The 19,054-nt window shown below is 34.3% G+C and overlaps 1 protein-coding gene across 1 annotated transcript; it reads right to left on the bottom strand.

Moving 5' to 3' along the window:
* Positions 1 to 1,645: 1,645 nt before the first annotated feature.
* On the bottom strand, positions 1,646 to 15,621 carry LOC145692083 (uncharacterized). The gene is made up of 6 exons (XM_081767376.1): positions 15,380 to 15,621; positions 12,339 to 12,756; positions 9,842 to 10,015; positions 4,865 to 5,887; positions 3,483 to 3,801; positions 1,646 to 2,107 (listed from the first exon to the last, which is right to left on the bottom strand). Exons 1-6 carry the CDS (start codon positions 15,577 to 15,579, stop codon positions 1,647 to 1,649), a joined length of 2,595 nt encoding a protein of 864 aa, XP_081623502.1. The 5' UTR covers positions 15,580 to 15,621; the 3' UTR covers position 1,646.
* Positions 15,622 to 19,054: the final 3,433 nt, after the last annotated feature.

Below are 19,054 nucleotides of genomic sequence, written 5' to 3'. Positions count from 1 at the left end.
TTCGAAAACCGACGAGTTATCATCACTGCGAATGATTTCTATGGTAGTTTTTTTTCTTTATTTCCATAAGTGAAAAAAGAAAAAAAGTAGGAAAATTTGGGAGGGAAAGGATGGGGAAGGAAAAGAGACCAAAAAAGGGAAAATTTACAAAAACGAAACAAAAAAAAAAAACTAAAAATTTAGGAAAAAAGTTTGAATCTAGTTTGCTTGTTTATTGTGTATTTCTGTATGTGTGTTTGGTATCTGTGTTCTCTGCGTATTTATGTTTTTACCTTTTGGCTTCTTCTTCTTTTTACCTTAGGCTTCTTCTTGTTTCTTGCAGGTTTTCCCTGTGTGTTTAGGGTTTTTCGCCCACATGTTTTATATACATATATATATATATATATATATATATATATATATATATATATATATATATATATATATATAAATATATTTATTTGGTATTCACCTATTTCTTTCACTGCACTAATGGTTTTCACCTGTGTTTACCACACTAACACTTGTGCACCAAAACTAATATTCTTAACACTACACTACACTGTATGCTTTTGCTGTCACTAATACTAATAATCACTGACACTTGTTTTTCACCTATATGACTTTCTATTTACATATACACTTACATATATATATAACTTCATCTTTTTGCATTATAGAAAAGATCCTAGAAAGTTAGATTCCCACGCCCCCAAAACGCAAATATTTTAAAATAATTGTAATCCTTTGTTTTAAAAAATAATTTTCCCGATTATTATTATTCTTTTTATTTCTTTTCATATATGGAGAAGAGTTTTAGAAAAACAGTGCAGAATATACATTGTGTGTCGCTTACTTCGCTCATCACCGGCAACGATATTGTCGGGGCTTCCACCGATTTTGACGGTATCGTGTGCAAACACGCTTACGTGTTCCTACCTAAATATACAATTGACAATTTTGTTCCACGAAATCTATTACGTTTTCAGAACGTTATTACTAACATTATTATTATTATTATTTTAAACACATTTGTCTTGAAAATTATTAATTATGTTGTACGTAAAGCAGGACTGTTCTATGCAGGTGGACGCTAGAAAGAGCAAAGCCAACGAGAATAGCATCAAACCCGCTATGGTATGTTCCAAAATCAATCAAGGTTGCAAGTGTTTGTTGTTTGTAATGGCTATATGTAGCTATATATTTTATGGATTTATTAGAATGCCACGTGACTTTGTAACTATCTGTAGAGCCACTACCCTTTTTTTAAACTTTGGAGTCTTTAGTCGCTACAGTTCTTTACTTAGTGCGTTATCTTGCTTTTAAAAATGTCCAAAATATTACGAGAACTAAATTATTAAAGGAACATTTCAAAATAATAATAATAATAATAATAATAATAATAATAATAATAATAATAATAATAATAATAATAATAATAATAATAATAATAATAATAATAATGACAACATAAATACATATATTGAACACACACTGACGATATTGATAAAAAAAATAATGTTTACATTTACTGTAACAACAAAACAGCACAATATAGGGATACAAATAATAATAATATAAAGAAGAAGAAGAATACTTGTTGGAATTACAAATAGTAATGTTTGAGAATAGGTCGTTCCAAACATGTAAAACATACTTTGCCTTTCTCACTTTTTCCCTTTTTTATTTGTACTATTTTCTTTGCTTTCCTTTCTTCTCTGGATTTCCTCCTGGGCTTTCACTATGTAGTCGGGATCTCTACATTTCATTCCACGTGGGATTAACGGATCGACAATCTCTGGTAGCATGCATTGTTTAAAAAAACGACAGAGTTTAGGAAGCATAATATTCTTCCATAAATCTTCATTCCTTACTACCTTTTCAATATACAGAGGTGTTTTGTCGTCAATATACACTACCAAATAGCATTTATTTAGTTCGGCAATGTTCAGCTGTCCCTGAATTTGGTAGTAGTAATCACTATTTTGTTTTAGTTTCAAGCTTCCATCCGGCTGGACAAGTAAGAAAAATGTCCCTTTCCTCTTTCTTATTTCTTCTTGAATATCTTTGTTCCTAAGGGAAGGAACGCACTTGACTTCCACTAGTGCATTCTCTTCAACTACATACCCTGTAAATATGCAGATAATACCAATTATAATATTAATTATTACTTTGTGACGATTAAGGTGTTGCATATGAAAAATTAGTATCCTCCCTATTTCAAATTTAGTCAAAAAGTAAAATTTGTTCGACACTGGTTCAGGAGAAAAGACATAACTAAAGGCAAACTGCAAATCTTCAATCAAATTAAACTCTCGTGAATTACAAATTATGGGCAATATTTTCCCTTGCAGTTCCAAAATCATAACTATTTGAAGTCATATTGGTACGAGAACTGGGTGTGAACGTTTGCACACAATCACATACGTAAGTCAATGTGTGTTATTGAAGAATGGAATACTAAATTATTTGTTGTATAAGTATAACTACGCGTATCATAAAAATCGCCTTGTAAACGTTGAAGTTTATTCAGGAAAAACAATATTTACGAAGGAAGGCGCCGGGTAAATACGGTTGGGAACCTCTGGAAAACAGTCATGATAAACAGGAATAGTAAACTGGTTAACATTTTCTGAAAGGCGTAAGTTAGGCCACCTAACTGTTCCTTCCAGGGACATATTTAGGGGAGCTATTGGGCTCAAGGCCCTCCCTAAATAAATTCGTTATCATTTTTTCGCATTGCACATATACTGCTACTTACAGGCCCCTCAGTCGGCTACGAATAAACGGAAATCAGAATTACGAATATTTTACAGCAGCTGTAACTTTTGCTTCTAGTTTTTATTATAAAAGCAGTAATTTTTGCTTTCCTAAACTTTTTAAATATCAATATCAAAAATTTACAAAGAAACGGAGCCATAAAAAACGAAACTACGAACAAAACTTCAGAGAACAAAATCCACCAGAAATTTTATAGGATAGGACGATAGCCCATCAAACAGGAAAAACCTTTGGTCAGGGTTATAATGGCGAAGGAGCGACCGCGTTGTGAATTCAAAATTTATTGTACTTAATTATTCAATTTTATATAGAAAAAATAACATTCGATTTTTTAAAAGAAGTAAAACGCACATTATATTTGGAAAAAATTTTCAACAAAAGCAACATTTCTCATTTTTTCTTTGAACCGACTATAGTAGATAATATTAATAAATACATGTCAGGTAAATTGTATTTGTTCATATGGGCTACTGTTGAATCCAATACTGGAATCGATACTGAAAGTACACAAAATACTTTAGAGTAAATAACCTATATCTATAGGTTCTTAGTTCTCCCATGTCCACGCATTGAAGTGAAGTAAATTGATAGTAGGCTTTATCTCATCTATTTCCGACATGAAAAGTATGGGGCAGGTTTCTAAGTACGAGATGGTTGTATACAGAAAATAAATAAAAATAATTTTCATTCGGAAAGATTTACTAATGAAAAAATGTTCTTACCATCAGGACTAGCGGCCAAAAATCCGTGTGTGAGATCTATGTACAGTCCTCTCTTTTGTATTGTCCAGCCTTTCTCAGCCGCAAGCCTTCGGAGAGCCACATGTTCATAATTCCTCCCATATTCCATGGCTGGTGTACATACATTTCTTTTGTAAAGTACATCCTTTACCAATGAATGACAGGCGGTGTTATCTTTACGCTTAATTACCCTACCAAACATAGACGCTGTTAGTCTGTTACGACGCTGCTCCTCGTAAACTAAGTTACCGTGCTGTCCTCTAGAAGAAACTTCTATCTTTGTTCTCTGTTCTGTTGTAACCTAATAATAATAATAATAATAATAATAATAATAATAATAATAATAATAATAATAATAATAATAATAACAATAATAATAATAATAATAATAATAAGTTAGTTTCGTTTCACAGTGTGAAACTATGGCAGACTTACAAACTATGCAAATTCAAAGCAAAATCAAACAAATTCGAGATTGAATCGATTCCCGGAAACCACTTTTCGATATCTCTTACCGTTTTGGCTTATAAAAATCAAGTTTAGCCGGAAGTAGTAGTAAATACCTACCACTTCCAGTTTTGGCTTAAAAAGGATTGACATAGTAAGATGCTAAATCAGTTAACGAAAGCTGCTATTCGCTATCTACTTCCGTTTTTGATTTATGCGCAATTATAATTTTGGCTCCACAAAAATTCAATTGAAACCTGAAGTAATATAAATTTGTACCAGTTCTAGTTTTAGTGGAGAGAAATAAGTGGGCCTATTATTCTTTCTTGAAACGGTGAATCATTTGTTGAAAACAGTTTATAAAATATTAAAATTTCATTGTTTTGAATTTATAGAATTTTTAAAAAGGCCTATTTTTGACCGCCCATTGCGTATTTATTGAATATTAAAATTATATTACATGAGTATTTATTAAACCAAAAATTCATAAAAAATAAAAAAATAGTATAGCATAAATTTTTTTTAAACATTACTTTTCAAACATTCATTGAATCACTAATATGAAATATTTACACTTTTTATGCTTGTTATTCAATGGATATTTAAGAAAAAAAATATTTATGCTTTATTATTATTATTATTTTGTTTGTTTTTTTGAATAAGTATTCATAGTAACATAATTTCAGTATTCAATAAACATGCAATGGGCGGTAAGAAATAGGCCTTTTTACTATTTTATAAGTATTAGAAATCAAACAATAATGCAATTTCAATATTGAGTATAAAATAAATATTCCAAAAATATTGTTTCAAATTTCAGTGCTATTAAAGGTATAAAATAAATGATAAAACGAACTTAAAGTAAACTTTAAAAAAAATTCAAATAATTTAATATGGTTTAAGAAATGAAAACTTACGTCGTATGTTTTGAGCTCGGCTTCACAGGCTGATTGAAGCGAAGTCGGAGACAGCGGTGGTTTATCCGCGTTCGGCCCATAATCTCTGTCCTTTTCTGGTGGAAGTTCTAATTTTCTTCTTACTCGTCGTGAACGGGAGTGAGAACGCTTGCGGCTTCTCTTGTTCATAAATCTCCTGAAATACATTCCAGGACTATTTTCTATCACAGATTTCCAAGGACTACGGTGCCATGTTGCTTTTTTGTTATATGATAGTCCTGTAACATAGCATCGGCGCTGGAAGGCACCGCGATTTGTCAAATTAAGCCTCTTACCAGCATTGAACTTTGACAGAAGGCTCATATACAGCTCAACCCGATTAGTTGTTTCGTTTGGAACTAATCGGTCTGCCTTTCTTATTAACTGGTCTACAGCAGCCATAATGTGGTAATACAATCCGGCCTTTTCTAAATCTGGAACTAAGTTTCTATCTTCTTTCTTTGTACAAAAGTACTGTTTGCACTTCTCGTGGTTCCCAAATACGTGCGATGGACCATTTCGCAGGTCATCTCTAAGATCCTGCACTGAACACTTCTGTTTTGCATTATAGGATATAGCTCCCCGAGCAGCAGCGGTTAGACGTGGAATTCTATCTCGCAAAATTGTTCTGGCTTGCAAGGGAAAACTATTTTGCATACGCAGCTTGTGGAGCGCACATGTATAATTCCGCACACAATGATTTGCGCATTCAACTTTCGTGACTTGACGTCCATACGGCACCTTTTCGATTATCCTGGAGTGAACGCTGGAGTCGCCATCTGCCACAAATCGTTTGTAGCGAAGCGTATGCATTTCTTGGCTCTTGCAAAAGCCGTCTACGATTATGTCAGCTTCCATCGACGAAGATGAGGATGACCAGTTGCGGTAGCATCGATGGTCGCTTGGTTTTTTATTTCTTGATGACGCTGCAGCGCACACTGAACAATATTTGTTTCTCACTCCCAAAAATAATAGCTTGTTAGTTTCTTGACCAATAATACATGCCTGGAAAAGATAATATATACAACAATGTAAGTAAAATTTAAGTATTAGCAACATTATGCACGATAAAACGTAAAACGTATTCAATTTTAACAAAACACAGTGTAGAACTTAGAGCGTTTGCACACGTCCACGGCAATGCTGGCCCAGTACCGACAATGCCGGAACCGGAACCGAGGATGCTTTGCACACGCGGCCGGCAAAACCGGATCCGGCGCTGCTTTGCCCACACATCCCGGTAATGCCGGTGCCAAGAAGTAGTTAGAATTTGAACGTGAATAATAGAACATGAGTCCAGCAATAAACAAACGACATCTCCTTGCCTTGATGTACGTACGGCGAAGAAAAAGGAAACAAAGCAGTACTAGAAAGATTTGGATCCATCCATTGTTGACAGTGCGTCATGTGAAAGGTTCGTTTTATACATTATATGAAAAGATGCGGAAATATATTGAAACAGGCTGAGATCACGGTATTTAAAATACTACTACTACTACTACTACTACTACTACTACTACTACTGCTACTACTACTACTACTACTACTACTAATAATAATAATAATAATAATAATAATAGTAATAATAATAATAGGAGGTTCTGAAAAGGCAGCATTGCGGTTGCATATTCACTCAGTCCACAATCGTTCTATGGAACATATGCCAGACTAGACACAGAGTACATGAATACTTTTATAATGATCTATAGGGTAAAGCAGCATGCAACCACAAGACTGGAAGTTTTCTTGTTCTGCTGGTGCTTTTTCAGTTCTTTCTGTAGTTGTGTTGTAGTTTTTATTTACTTTAATTGTATTGGGATGCTTTACTTGGGATGCCTCTCGTAAGCCTCTGTAAAATCATGATACCCTTTCCCCGTAATATATTATGTTCCTTACTACAAACTTTTTTTCATGCTTACACTGTTCGTTTCATGCAAAAGGTTTATGACAGAAAAATAAATGTGGAAAACTTAGTAAATAAAAAAATAACTAAAAATCAATGGTAAAATGGAAAAACATCCCTAAGAGCAAGGAATCGTGAAATAATATTTATAAAGTATTGAAATTTCATTTGTTTCAGGATGTCAAATATTTATTGAATATTGAAAACCGGCCTATTTTTGACCACAGATTGAACATTTATGTTATTATAAATGACACTTTTCTCTTTGGATTTTAACCGCTTCAGCAGACAAAGCTCAGGCCAGGAAGTTGACCATAAAATCGCAACGAAACTGGATTCTCTCTCTCTCGCCTTTTTTTTTTTTTTTTTTTTTTTTGTGCGAAGGGAACATATGTAGCGTTGTTCTTTCCTGTACCTCTGCACAAGAAACAGAGCAGGCTTTCTGCTAAATTGAATAGAACATCGGTACTTCAAATATTGCGAATGGACGTTTCTAACTGCTCTTTCACTTTCTCGAATGATTACCGACGAACTGTACATATCCCTACGCAAGTTTTGTGTGTGTGCCACTACTCTGAAATCTTTCGGGCTGTTTATCACAATGGAAACAGGGAACGCGGCGTATAATGTGTAGTACTGTATGTTGTACGTATTATTGTAAGTGACCTGCTAGGAGTAAGATTGTAATTCCTGGAATAAACTAGACGATGGAATATGACAGCTATTGTAACGGTCGAGATGTAAGAGTATAAAAATAGTTCGTGCCGGCAGGGTCAGAAACAAGAGATTGTCTTTTTTTTCCCCCATCTATCCCAGTTGGGGAAGGAGGTGTTTGGAATCTTGGCTAAGATAATTGCCGCTAGTCTAAATTGTAAATCTGCTAGTACAAACAATGTACTGGAAAAGGAAAAGGTATTGTGGTTATAAAATTTCATCCCTTCACTTCAGCTGTTGCTTCTGGCAATGAGATAATATCGAGTTCGCAGAAGGAAGGCTGCAAATGGGAACAGCTCTTCAATCTTCTCTTTCGTGGTCAATAAACCCCCACCCCTATTTGCAGTGACCTTCACAAAAGACTATTTCTGCTTCAGAAGAAAAATAATATCCATTCATCTGTGAAAGCTTTCAGGAATGTTTCGGAGCTTATTTGGGTGTTTCATATGAACATACGTATTTCGCGAAAAATTCACACAGCCAGGAGTGGAAGCGGAAACTATTGAAAGCCTGTTGTTGGCGGAAGGTGTTTCCAATCTCCACAGAATGTATACTAACAAAAATTATATTACTTGTGCTCATAAAAGAATGCCAAGTTGAACTTTTGATTTTATGTTTAGCGTTCCTTTGAGCAGCGAGGCTACATGAGACGTAGATATACAACTCCTGAAATCCGAAGATTATCGTTCAATGCACTCCCACTGGGAATCGAACACGGGATCCCGTTCACCAAAGTCGCGCATAATAGCCATTAGACCAGCAGGGAGGGTCACCCCAAATAGAACGTGGATAGCAAACAAAACAATTCATTTCCCATCTTCACAATGATTGGTAGGGTGAAATTACAACTTACAAACATTATTTTAAAAAGAATGTGGTTAGTTGAATATATAGACAAAATATTCGTCGGCTTCACCCCTAGATCTCCTAGTTTGCTCGGTTTACGGCCTCTCAGTTCATGAACCTAGAACCATATTTAATTTCATTTGGGGCTTCGCCCACAACCTCCCTTATCCCTTTTGATCGGCCAACGGCCTTGCATCTGATAAACTTGCAAGCACACCGAATTTCATTTCAGATCCGGAAAATCGCTCCGTGTACGGCCTCGCATCTCATTAGGCGTTTACTCGACCTATGGCATCGTACCTCATAATCCTGCAAGCATATTGAATTTCAGTTAAAGTTGTCAAAGGATTAGCTCCAACCCAGGTTTGCAGGTTGAGTCAGGTTCAGTACGCGGGGGCTTCGCCCTCAGATCCAGGGGCGTAAATAAGGGCCCCGTAGACCCTGTATTGCGGGGGGCCTCAAGCCATCAGGGGCCCCGAAATCGTGAAGTGGGAAGTAGGGAAGGGGGCTCACTCCACGCTGTCTGCGGGAGGGCCCCCAAGCCTTTAGTTACGCTACTGCTCAGATCCCCTACATTTGCTCTTCATATCATACACCTGCACATTTCCCGAATTTTTGTTCAAATTCCAAGTTTCATGTCTCTAACATGCCGGGGTTCCGAGATTTGAACATCTTTTCTTCCCGCCTCTTTTCTTTCCTTCTAGGATATACACCGGTGTACATAAAAACGCTTAATAAGTATCTAATAATCTTCATTGAAAAGTATAAATACCACATCCATGTTCCTATCCTTCAAAGATTCCAAGATATCGACATCTTATTATAAGAATTACAATGTAGCTCTTTTCTTCTACTTTCACTAAAATATCAAAAAATGCTGAAACATGTGTTAATTTATTTTAAATGGGAAATCCCAATACCAAATTTCAAGTCTCTAACCCGGAGTGAACATCTTATTATAGTAATTATAATCCACGTCCATTTTTCTTCCCTTCTGGGCCATATTAAAAAAAAGGCACTGAAATACGTGCTACATTATTTTAAATGAAAAGTCCAAATACGAAATTCTATGTTTCTAACCGTCAGAGTTTCCGAGATATTGGCAAGATACGAATTGCAACTCCCATTGCATTTTCCTTTTCTCCCCTTCCTATTTTCCTTTCCCTTTCGCCATTTTCCTTTTCTTCCCTCCTCTTCGTCCCATCTAATTAAAACATCACAAAACGCTAAAAACATGTCAAATGATTTTCAATGAGAAATGCAAATATCAAATTTAAGGTATCTAACGTCACGAGATTCGGAAATAATTCCATTTTATTAAAATATTTCAGACACCATTTTCATTCTATCCCTGTCGCATTTCCAAAAATCATTCCTTAGTGGTACTCTACGTCACAAATCCTATGTATTGTCCTAATTTTTTATTTTGACTTCTATATGGTTTAGTTTTTAATTCCTTCCTATATAAGTCATTAAATTTGTATAATTATACTCACCACTCCAGAAGCTGCATTGTATCCATGTCCATAACTTCTTTTGCTCCACCCTCCGTCCACGTATACAGTTATCCGTGGTATACCATCTGGATCTACATGGCCCTTTTCAAATGCTAATCTTCTTTCTTCCTCTCCAGCTTCTTTCATCTGACTCCAAAGAGAATCTGTCCACACCTATAAAAGATATACATTGTTTTAGAAAACATGGCATATCGTTATTTTGTTCTAATTTTGATTCATTACAAATCTCATTACCCATTTACCCATTTACATTTGAGTGATATCAATAACGAACAAGATAAATTTTCCTAGTCATCGAGAATGTGACTCAGTTTCTCTATGATTGTGCAGAAACTATACGGATAAATAGTTATTATTTGTCTCTGCATGCTTTGTCTGGTATGCATTGCAAAGACTAGCAGCGTTCAGAAAATATCAGTTTGAATTTTACTTTGTATAAAATGTAGATAGCGACTGAGGCTTCACTTCTTGAATCCCACATATGCTCACTCTCCGATCTCGCATCTCATAAACATAAAATCATCAATGTTTGGTTAGCCTACGGCCCCGCACCCCTGCAAGAGTGCTGAATTACAGTCGAAATACCGGAAGATTTGTTGCAGAAAGGTTTCTAAAACTATTTCCTTGTGGCCAAATAGCGTTCTCGCTTGCTGTGTGGGAGATTAGGGTAATATTTCGTGAAAGATCAATGGTTTGGATTTCACGTTAATTTACAGATTAAAGTCTCGTATGGCTCCGGTGCGCAACCATCTCATCACACACACCATAAAGTATTCTTGACAACATCAATATGAAAATTCCACGAGAGCAGCAAAACGAGTGTGATCCACAATTCGTTATATGGCGGGTTACGGAAGCTGAGGATCATAGCGAGACTACGCTTGGGTCGCAGAGTGGTGCAAACTCCGAAAACGTAATCAAAAACCCCTAAATCAAAGTCTCAACTTTGATACTTCTCCAAATAGATAGGTTAGGTTAGTATTTTAACCATTAGGAACCCGGTTTTGTGGGTCAGATGCATATACTGGCTTTATATATATATATATATATATATATATATATAAGCGCCGAACTCCTCACATCAAGGTCTCGCTCGCTCAATTTCCTTGTGATTAAAGTTATTTTATCATTTTCTCCAATGGAGTCAGCGATTGAAAATAAGTAGATTTTAACTACGTACGTTAATTGTAATAAAATTTGCTTGTTAATATATTATTGAACCATTTATAACATCTTTTTTCCATTATTTTGAGTTGAAATTGCAAAATTAAAAATGTGGTGAGTTCAAAAATCTTACTACACCCAACCCTTCAACAGCTGCCCATGTTGACCCCATTTTGTTTAACCCAAATTTATCCTGCATTCGCATTTAGATATGAAATTTATGCACCGATCCTGAAGGAGACGCTGATGATGATAATGAATGAAATGGTTGAATGAAGAAAGTGGACGAAAGAAAAGAACCCCCCAAGTAAACGCACACAGTGATATCTGTCCGTTTGGCGCGAGATGGGGTCAAATCAGGAAACCCACGTACCAGGTGAAAGCTCTACCATCCACCACGACTCAAATATTCGCAGTTAGGCGGCGAATTTATGCTTTCTTTCACACTCCCCCGTTCAATATGAAGTGGTGATAAATTTATTTGTCATTAATTTATTTACAATTCAAAATTAGCCGCTTGGGAGACCCATTTATATATTTTTTCTTATGAGATCGCGTTAGTTCAGTGGTGGAACGGACCCTGCTTCGATCTCGGTCCCACCAATGTGGACTTTATGGTGGACAAACACCGCGTAAGTGTTTTCTTTGGAGTTCTCTAATTTCCTTCCACTTCCTTCATTCCACCATTATCGCTTATTTCATCATTACCGCCTTTCTTAGTCGCGGTGCAGAAAAAAAAAGATTTTCTCAAAAGCAAAAGTAATTTATTATAAATCCGTCATATTTGATCGCTATCAAAGCTGAAATCACCGATTTATGTGCTTTATGTGTTTTTTCTTTTTCTTTTTTTAACGATTAATTTACGTTTTCGAATTTTCCACATTTTTGGCAATTGAAACTACTACGTTGCCCTTGTAACCAGGTCAGCAACTAGAAGGGGGCAAGGGGCCAGACCTCCCTAAATTTTTCATGGCTCGCAGATCTCAATGCATCATATACTATATTAACACAAAAAATCATGAATTTATATATTTGTAACAATTATTTTAAGACTTGGGCCCCCCTAACATGTTTATGGCACCCCCAGACTTCTATGGCTGGTTGCGGGCCTGCTTGTAACTAAGATTACTTTCATTCCGCAAGTGCTATTATGATAAAATCTTCTATTCAGAACTATATCAATACAACTATTATATTAGCAACTTGTGATATTGTTGATAAGTAGGAAAGTATATTTGTCAGTTTTTTTTTTTTTTTTTTTTTTTTTTTTTTTTTTTTTTAAGATCAAACGGATTTGTCAATTATTACTTACCGGTTCCAGATCTTGTTCAATCTTGTTAAAAAGTTTGAAGCTCATACATGGGATATCCATAATACTGAGAAATTCCTCTAGATGAGAATACCCACTTCCAATGGAAACAGTACCCCAAACAGCTGCAGTATTGATTACAGATCTTTTCGACTGTTGTTCCTCCTCTGTAGAGTGACATACTTCGCGTTTGCACACGCGGCACTTGAAATAGAGGTAAGACACTAGTCCTGAACGTCTCTCTCTATGAAAATCCATTTTTCCTAAGACACATATCTTTCTGTGGTTTTCTTGGAGCTTTATGGACCACTTGAGAATGTGTCCCAAATTTACAATTCGGTAGCCATTTGGAAAGTCATTGCGACTAACAATCTCTGTTTCGGGCTCCACTACAAGAGATGGTAGAGACTCAGTGTCAGAGCTGAAATGACATATAATAATAATAATAATAATAATAATAATAATAATAATAATAATAATAATAATAATAATAATAATAATAAATTATAGAAATGAAAATGAAATTTATAGAAATTTAGTGCTTATATGTTGAACGATATGGCTTATATGAATAGGGTGAATAATTGAAGGACAGATGGTCAAAAATTACTTTTTTCCTGTATGTAGGACTGCGAAATGTGTTTATCTTTTTAAACATTTGAATTAGATTTTCTTCTCTATGACTATTATATTATCTCCTATTGTCGCTCGAAAATTAAAACCAAAAAAGTAACTTTTATATGAAGTTCAAATGTGAAACTGGTTTTGTTCTTTGGTTTGCAATTTAGATAGATTAAAACAGTGCAATTTTAGACTCGGTTTCATGACTTTTCGGGGAATAACCAAGAGTAGAAAATCATATGGAGCAAAAGCCACGACGAAAAAAAAAAAAGTTGAGGGCGAAAATCACGCTGCCGGAATCTTTGATGTAAACAAACAACTGAATGTTGTTGTAGGAGGCTGAGTCCCCTTCAGGTGTGAGTTGACCAAGGATTTCTAAAAATTATTTAGTAGGAATAATCTGTAAATTAAGCATGATTTTTTAAATAGCTTTCCACTAATAAATTACGTATAGATTTAAAGTTTGAATTTCAGACTTTTTTTTTTAAAGTAACATTTCGATACATAAAGAAAATATGTATTGTTGAAATTAAATGAGAGAAATAAATCACACGAAAAAAAAAGCCTTTTAAGTTAGTGAACAATGTATATATATATATATATATATATATATATATATATATATATATATATATATATATATATATATATATATATAAGGGCGGATCCAAAGGGAGGCTAAGGGGCTATAGCCCCCCCCCCTTGACGCTCAGGTTTACATTGGATAAAATGGGCTTCAATTCTGCTTTACACTGGATAAAACGACAAATTATGGTTTAGCCCCTCCCTTGATCATATCCTGGATCCGCCACTGTATATATATATATATATATATATATATATATATATATATATATATATATATATATATATATATATATAATTACTTTTTCCTCTAAACCTTCAGTTACAATGAACAATTTAGCAGGTGATTTTCCTCGAAGTGTACATATTTTAGCAGTAAACCACTATAAAATGTGTGATAGAATGAGTCGAGTAAAGTACATTTCTTCAAGTCTGAAATATTAATAGTCCTAAAGTAAAATAATCGTTTAATCCTTATTGTAATTCTATATGTTGTCAGTTAAATTAATTCCTATTTTTTATTTTAGCTGTATATTATAACAAGTTTTTGTAAAGCATCTAATTCAGGTGAATTCTAAACAGTATCAAAGAAGATGGCAAGTGTATTAGGGTATATATATTATTGAACCAATAAAAGTAAACACTTAATAAATAAGGTAGAATACATTTCCTAAAATACCTACATATACAAACACATAATATTCAGACATAAGATGCAATATATATATATATATATATATATATATATATATATATATATATATATATATATATATATATATATGTCGCTGGTCTAGTGGCTAGCACGTGCGCTTCTCTGCAAGGGGTCCTGGGTTCGAGTCCCGAAGGGAGAGCATAGAACGGTTGTGGTTCGGATTCCATGTTAACCAGTAGGTCCATGTTTCATATAGCCTCGCTGCTGACAAGGGACTCTAAACTAATATATATTTATGATCCGAGAGAAAAGTGAAATTTGCCATTGCATCATAAAAAAGTAATTTAAACAAGAATACTTACTATATCTACTGATCCTAATTTCGATTTTTGCAAACTTGTCAAGATCAACGGGTTATCAGTGGTCGATTTGGAGGAAATACGGAGAACGTCGTTCTCCATTTACCAGAAAATCAAATATCCGTTCCCCTACTTTATTTCGTTCTGGAACGCGTTACCCCGGAATCTTACAAAATAATTTTGTTATTCAATGTATTAGAGCATTTTATATTAATACATAGAGAGTGTTCCCCCACTTCTTTAAAGCCAAATCGACTACTGCAGGTCGTAAGATATGCAAGGTCCTAAAAATAGTGATTTTTTTTTTTAAATGTGGCATATTGTTCCAAGCCCTTCATATATAACATTGCGCATAATACTATTATTATATGTATCGCTGTATAAAATTAAACACGCAAATGATTCACGTAATTGTATTTTAAAAAAAATAATACACCTAGCAATATTATAATAATCCACTAAAAGATTAGTGAAACATGTGAAGGGTACAGGGAAAGAACATGGTAAGTACATTTTTTTTCTTCGATTTTGAGATTGCACCCAACCGTAAAAGTATGCGTTGCACACGATGTTTTGGACTACTCAAAGTGGTAAAAAATTTTGATCATTCCTCTGTAAATTGGATGTTAAAAGCAGCTATATGCGTAAAGAACACGCTCAGTCAGAGTACAAAAATGAGTTTTGGTATAAAATCAATAAAACTGGATTTACAATGTTCTTTCCCTGTATACATTTAGATAGAATGATAACAATTTTATAAAAGAATCATTTTATGTTGGTTCAAAGTAATTAATAATCAGGATGGAAAGTAAAATAAATCTCACCTTTCTTTATCATTTGATTCATCCCTTGCAATTGGAACCTCCATAGAACTTCCACTTGTTTCTTCCAAAGATACACAAACAGAAGTGTCACACTTGGAGCTATCTTCTATTTTACGCCTTTTTATCCAAGATAAACGAATAGCCTTAGAATGCTTATTTCTCTTCCTACTTCTGGAAGGACATCGCCGCGTACGACCCATTTCTAAAACACTAGCTGAATAAAACTGTGCGTTGGTAACTCTGTCAAGACTTATCCAGACTGCAAGAAGTTCCGAAAAAAACGTCGCCTGAAGTGGGAGGCGCCACCTCACAAACCAAGAGGGTGGCATTTTACATATTACGAAATTGTTTCATGTTTTACTTTGAAATGCATATGTCTATATCCAAAACTGTGGTACCAATCAAAAGACAAATATATAGGGATTTGCCTGATATGCAATATATAGGAATAAATAAAGTATTTTTCACAAAAATAGTGCTCAAAACTGAAAGTTTGTTCCTCATACGGAATTCAGTAGTATCAGCAATGCACTTTTCCATTTTCAATTAATAATAATTTAATATCTGTCACGATATTGACGTGTATTATTATTTTATGTCAATGAAAAATGTGTAAAGAATCATATACTTTTTTACAAAAATATTTCTGACAATTGATTACAGAGAAAAACACGTAATAAAAATGCATAATTAATAATTAATTATGCAGTAATTAATTATCTAATTTTGTATAAAATCACTTTTAATCATACATATAGTCAATGTAATAGTGTTTTCATACAGACAGAACATGAGTAATGCATTAATATTAGTAAATCTCAAAATGGCAAATGTCCCCTTAAATAAAATCTTTAGTTTAATGACTTATGATCATATGAGGCGTATAGTTTCTAAATAAGCCATCTCCTTCCTAAACGCTTTCGAGAAAAACAGGAAAAACTGATAACTCAGAGATTATGTGAGATAAAATTTTCTTTTTAGAAATACTTTACTGCTTTCTGGACATTCATTATAACTACCAAATGACAAAAATTTCTCTCATCCCATTTCTCAGTTATTGCAGAAAGCAGTTTGGAGATGGCGGATTTTGAAAACAACTTTTGGCGATGGAGGACTTTGAAACAAACGTACTTAAGTTTTTTGGGGGTTTATTTGCTTCCGAGTCATTACTATTATAATTTCTGATAACTATTTCAGAACAGAACAGTAGATGGAGATAAACTGAATCTAAACAACGATATTAACTTGTTGGGTGACATTATAATGTGCACAAACAAGGAAAACAAAATGAAGCTATAATCATAGTACGTTAGCTATTTACGGGTCATGTTCCGAAGTTCCCAGCCCGTTTAGAAATATCGTCTCCTAACATAAGATTACTTAACCTCACCTCACTAACCTAATCTAACCCATTGGGACCTAACCTAACCTAACCTAACATAGCCTGACATAACAGGAGGGAACTTCGGAATAAATGCCACCTTTACCAAAAAGAAAAGGATTGAAAGTGATCTTTACACTGTCTTCAGATATAGTTCTCATCAGAATCATGTTCGAAACACTGGCATTCAGCCTAATCCTCATCTACACTTTCTTCTGTTGAAGCAGTCAGTCTCTTTTCAGCATCAACATAAATGGCTAAGTTTGAATTAGCACGCCAATTCTCCCCGAAGTGTTTCGTTAGGAGTTGAACAACATCTTGCAACATTTTTTCATTAACATCGGTCTTCAATTCATAGCATAGAATAGAATAGAATCGAGATGATGGGGTTTAGAAACACACTGCTGAGTGTAGATGGCGGCTTTTGAAGAATACCCTGAACTTTAAAGCAGTAATTGAGGGTGGAGGTGGAGACATTTCAAACAACTCTTTTCACCACCATGTAGGGCATGGAAAGGAATACCAGTAAATCTATTTAGCTCATTTTTTTTGAAAATTGGAGATGGCGGATTGAGAAACTATACGCCTCATATCCTATGTGTTAAGTAATGATATACTAACATCTAAGCTCGGATAATGATGTTCTAAGTAAGGTCATATTGACGGGAATAGGCTCAGCTGAAGATATTATATTATATGCTTTCTGGTTTTATGTCATTGTCTACACAGAATAATATGATACACTGTCCTTCAATTTAGGATGGAATTCAAGTTATTCTCATTTTTTAAAAAAAGAAATGGGGAATTTAGTTATCATTTAGCTACAACTAATTGTGCAATATTGAAACACCAAGTATTTGTTACGAATGACCCTGACCCTCAGTTACTATTTAGCATAACAAAGGAAATGGGATTTGATTGCGTTACACACTTTCTATTATGATTTATATTATGTCTGATGCCCTTCCAAGAAAAACATAAAATTTAGTGTTTTAATAGCGTAAATGATGTAACATAATATGATTCATCACTAAGATTTAGATAATACATACTTTAAATGTTTCTGTTGCAAGCAAAATTAAGTTATATTCATAATAACTGATGTCTTTACTAAATTTGAAACCTAGTGAATCTATAATTTTGGTATTACGAACAATATTTCATGTCAAATTATTAAATTGTTTTCGCACAAAATCTGGAGTAAAATATTAAATCAATTATATTGTTCTACATTAGGAAATAAATCACAAGAGGGATATGGATTTTGTAATTATTATTTAGCTAAATATCCAGAACACAACGTTAGTGTAACGAAAAATAGCTCGTATCCGTCTTATCAAGAATAATACATTATTGTACGAAAACAATAATTATCTTAGTGGAAACTCAACTGAATATTGAACGTTTTCATTTGAAGCTCGTGATCTTGTTAGCAAGTTGCAAGACTTCGGTTTCTACTAACTTTAAACTTCTAACAGGATAGTATTGCTCAGACAGTAGTTTGATGAGATTTACACAACTTGATATTCAAACATATTTCTTAGTAAGTACGATACAGTGAAATAAATAATCAATATCTTTTCTATTTCTCTACAGGACTTTAATCGCACATTTGAATTTTTAGCATCTCAGCTTGTTCTTGATTAGAAGTATAGAAACTTCAGATTTTGACTGGGAGATCGGGACCTCTAAAAATATATCTAATTGTGATCTATATAAAACTATAGATTTACTTATACGATCATATTCAAGGGTGTAGTGATCTTAAAACAACTTTACTACTCAACCTTTTCCTGTAGGGATCCATTTCTTCCTTAGAAGGAACAGGACTTCACATATTAAAAACGAATCGAAACTCTTGTTGAATTAAGTTGATTTGGAGTTTAACGTCCCTTAGCAAGCCTATATGAGGCGGGACCTATTGATTAACATGGAATCCGAACCACATGAGCCCCTTTCGCGAATCTAACTCGAGTCTCACACTCCAAAGGCGCGTAATAAACCGCTTAGGCAGTTTTGTTTTTTGGTTACCTAGTAGATTTCGATATTTCGTGGTCCTGCATATGTCCAAACGATATTTTACCTCCTATCATGTTCACACCAGCATATCATGTTTGATGAATGCGATTGTGTCTGTTACTCGTTATTTAAGATTAGTTAATTCTTAAATAATCAATAGGTCCTCCGTGGCTAAGGGTAAGCATACGCACCTTTTCAATGGGAGGTCCGGGTTTGATTCCAGGCGGGAGCTCATGTGGTTCGGATTCCACGTTAATCAGTAGGTCCAAGTCTCC

Source organism: Thermobia domestica, chromosome 8 (genome assembly GCF_964235325.1).
Source record: "Thermobia domestica chromosome 8, izTheDome1.hap1.1, whole genome shotgun sequence".
NCBI lineage: Eukaryota > Metazoa > Arthropoda > Insecta > Zygentoma > Lepismatidae > Thermobia > Thermobia domestica.
The sequence above is the reverse complement of the archived record's forward strand: the minus strand, read 5'-3'. Positions and strand labels throughout refer to the sequence as shown.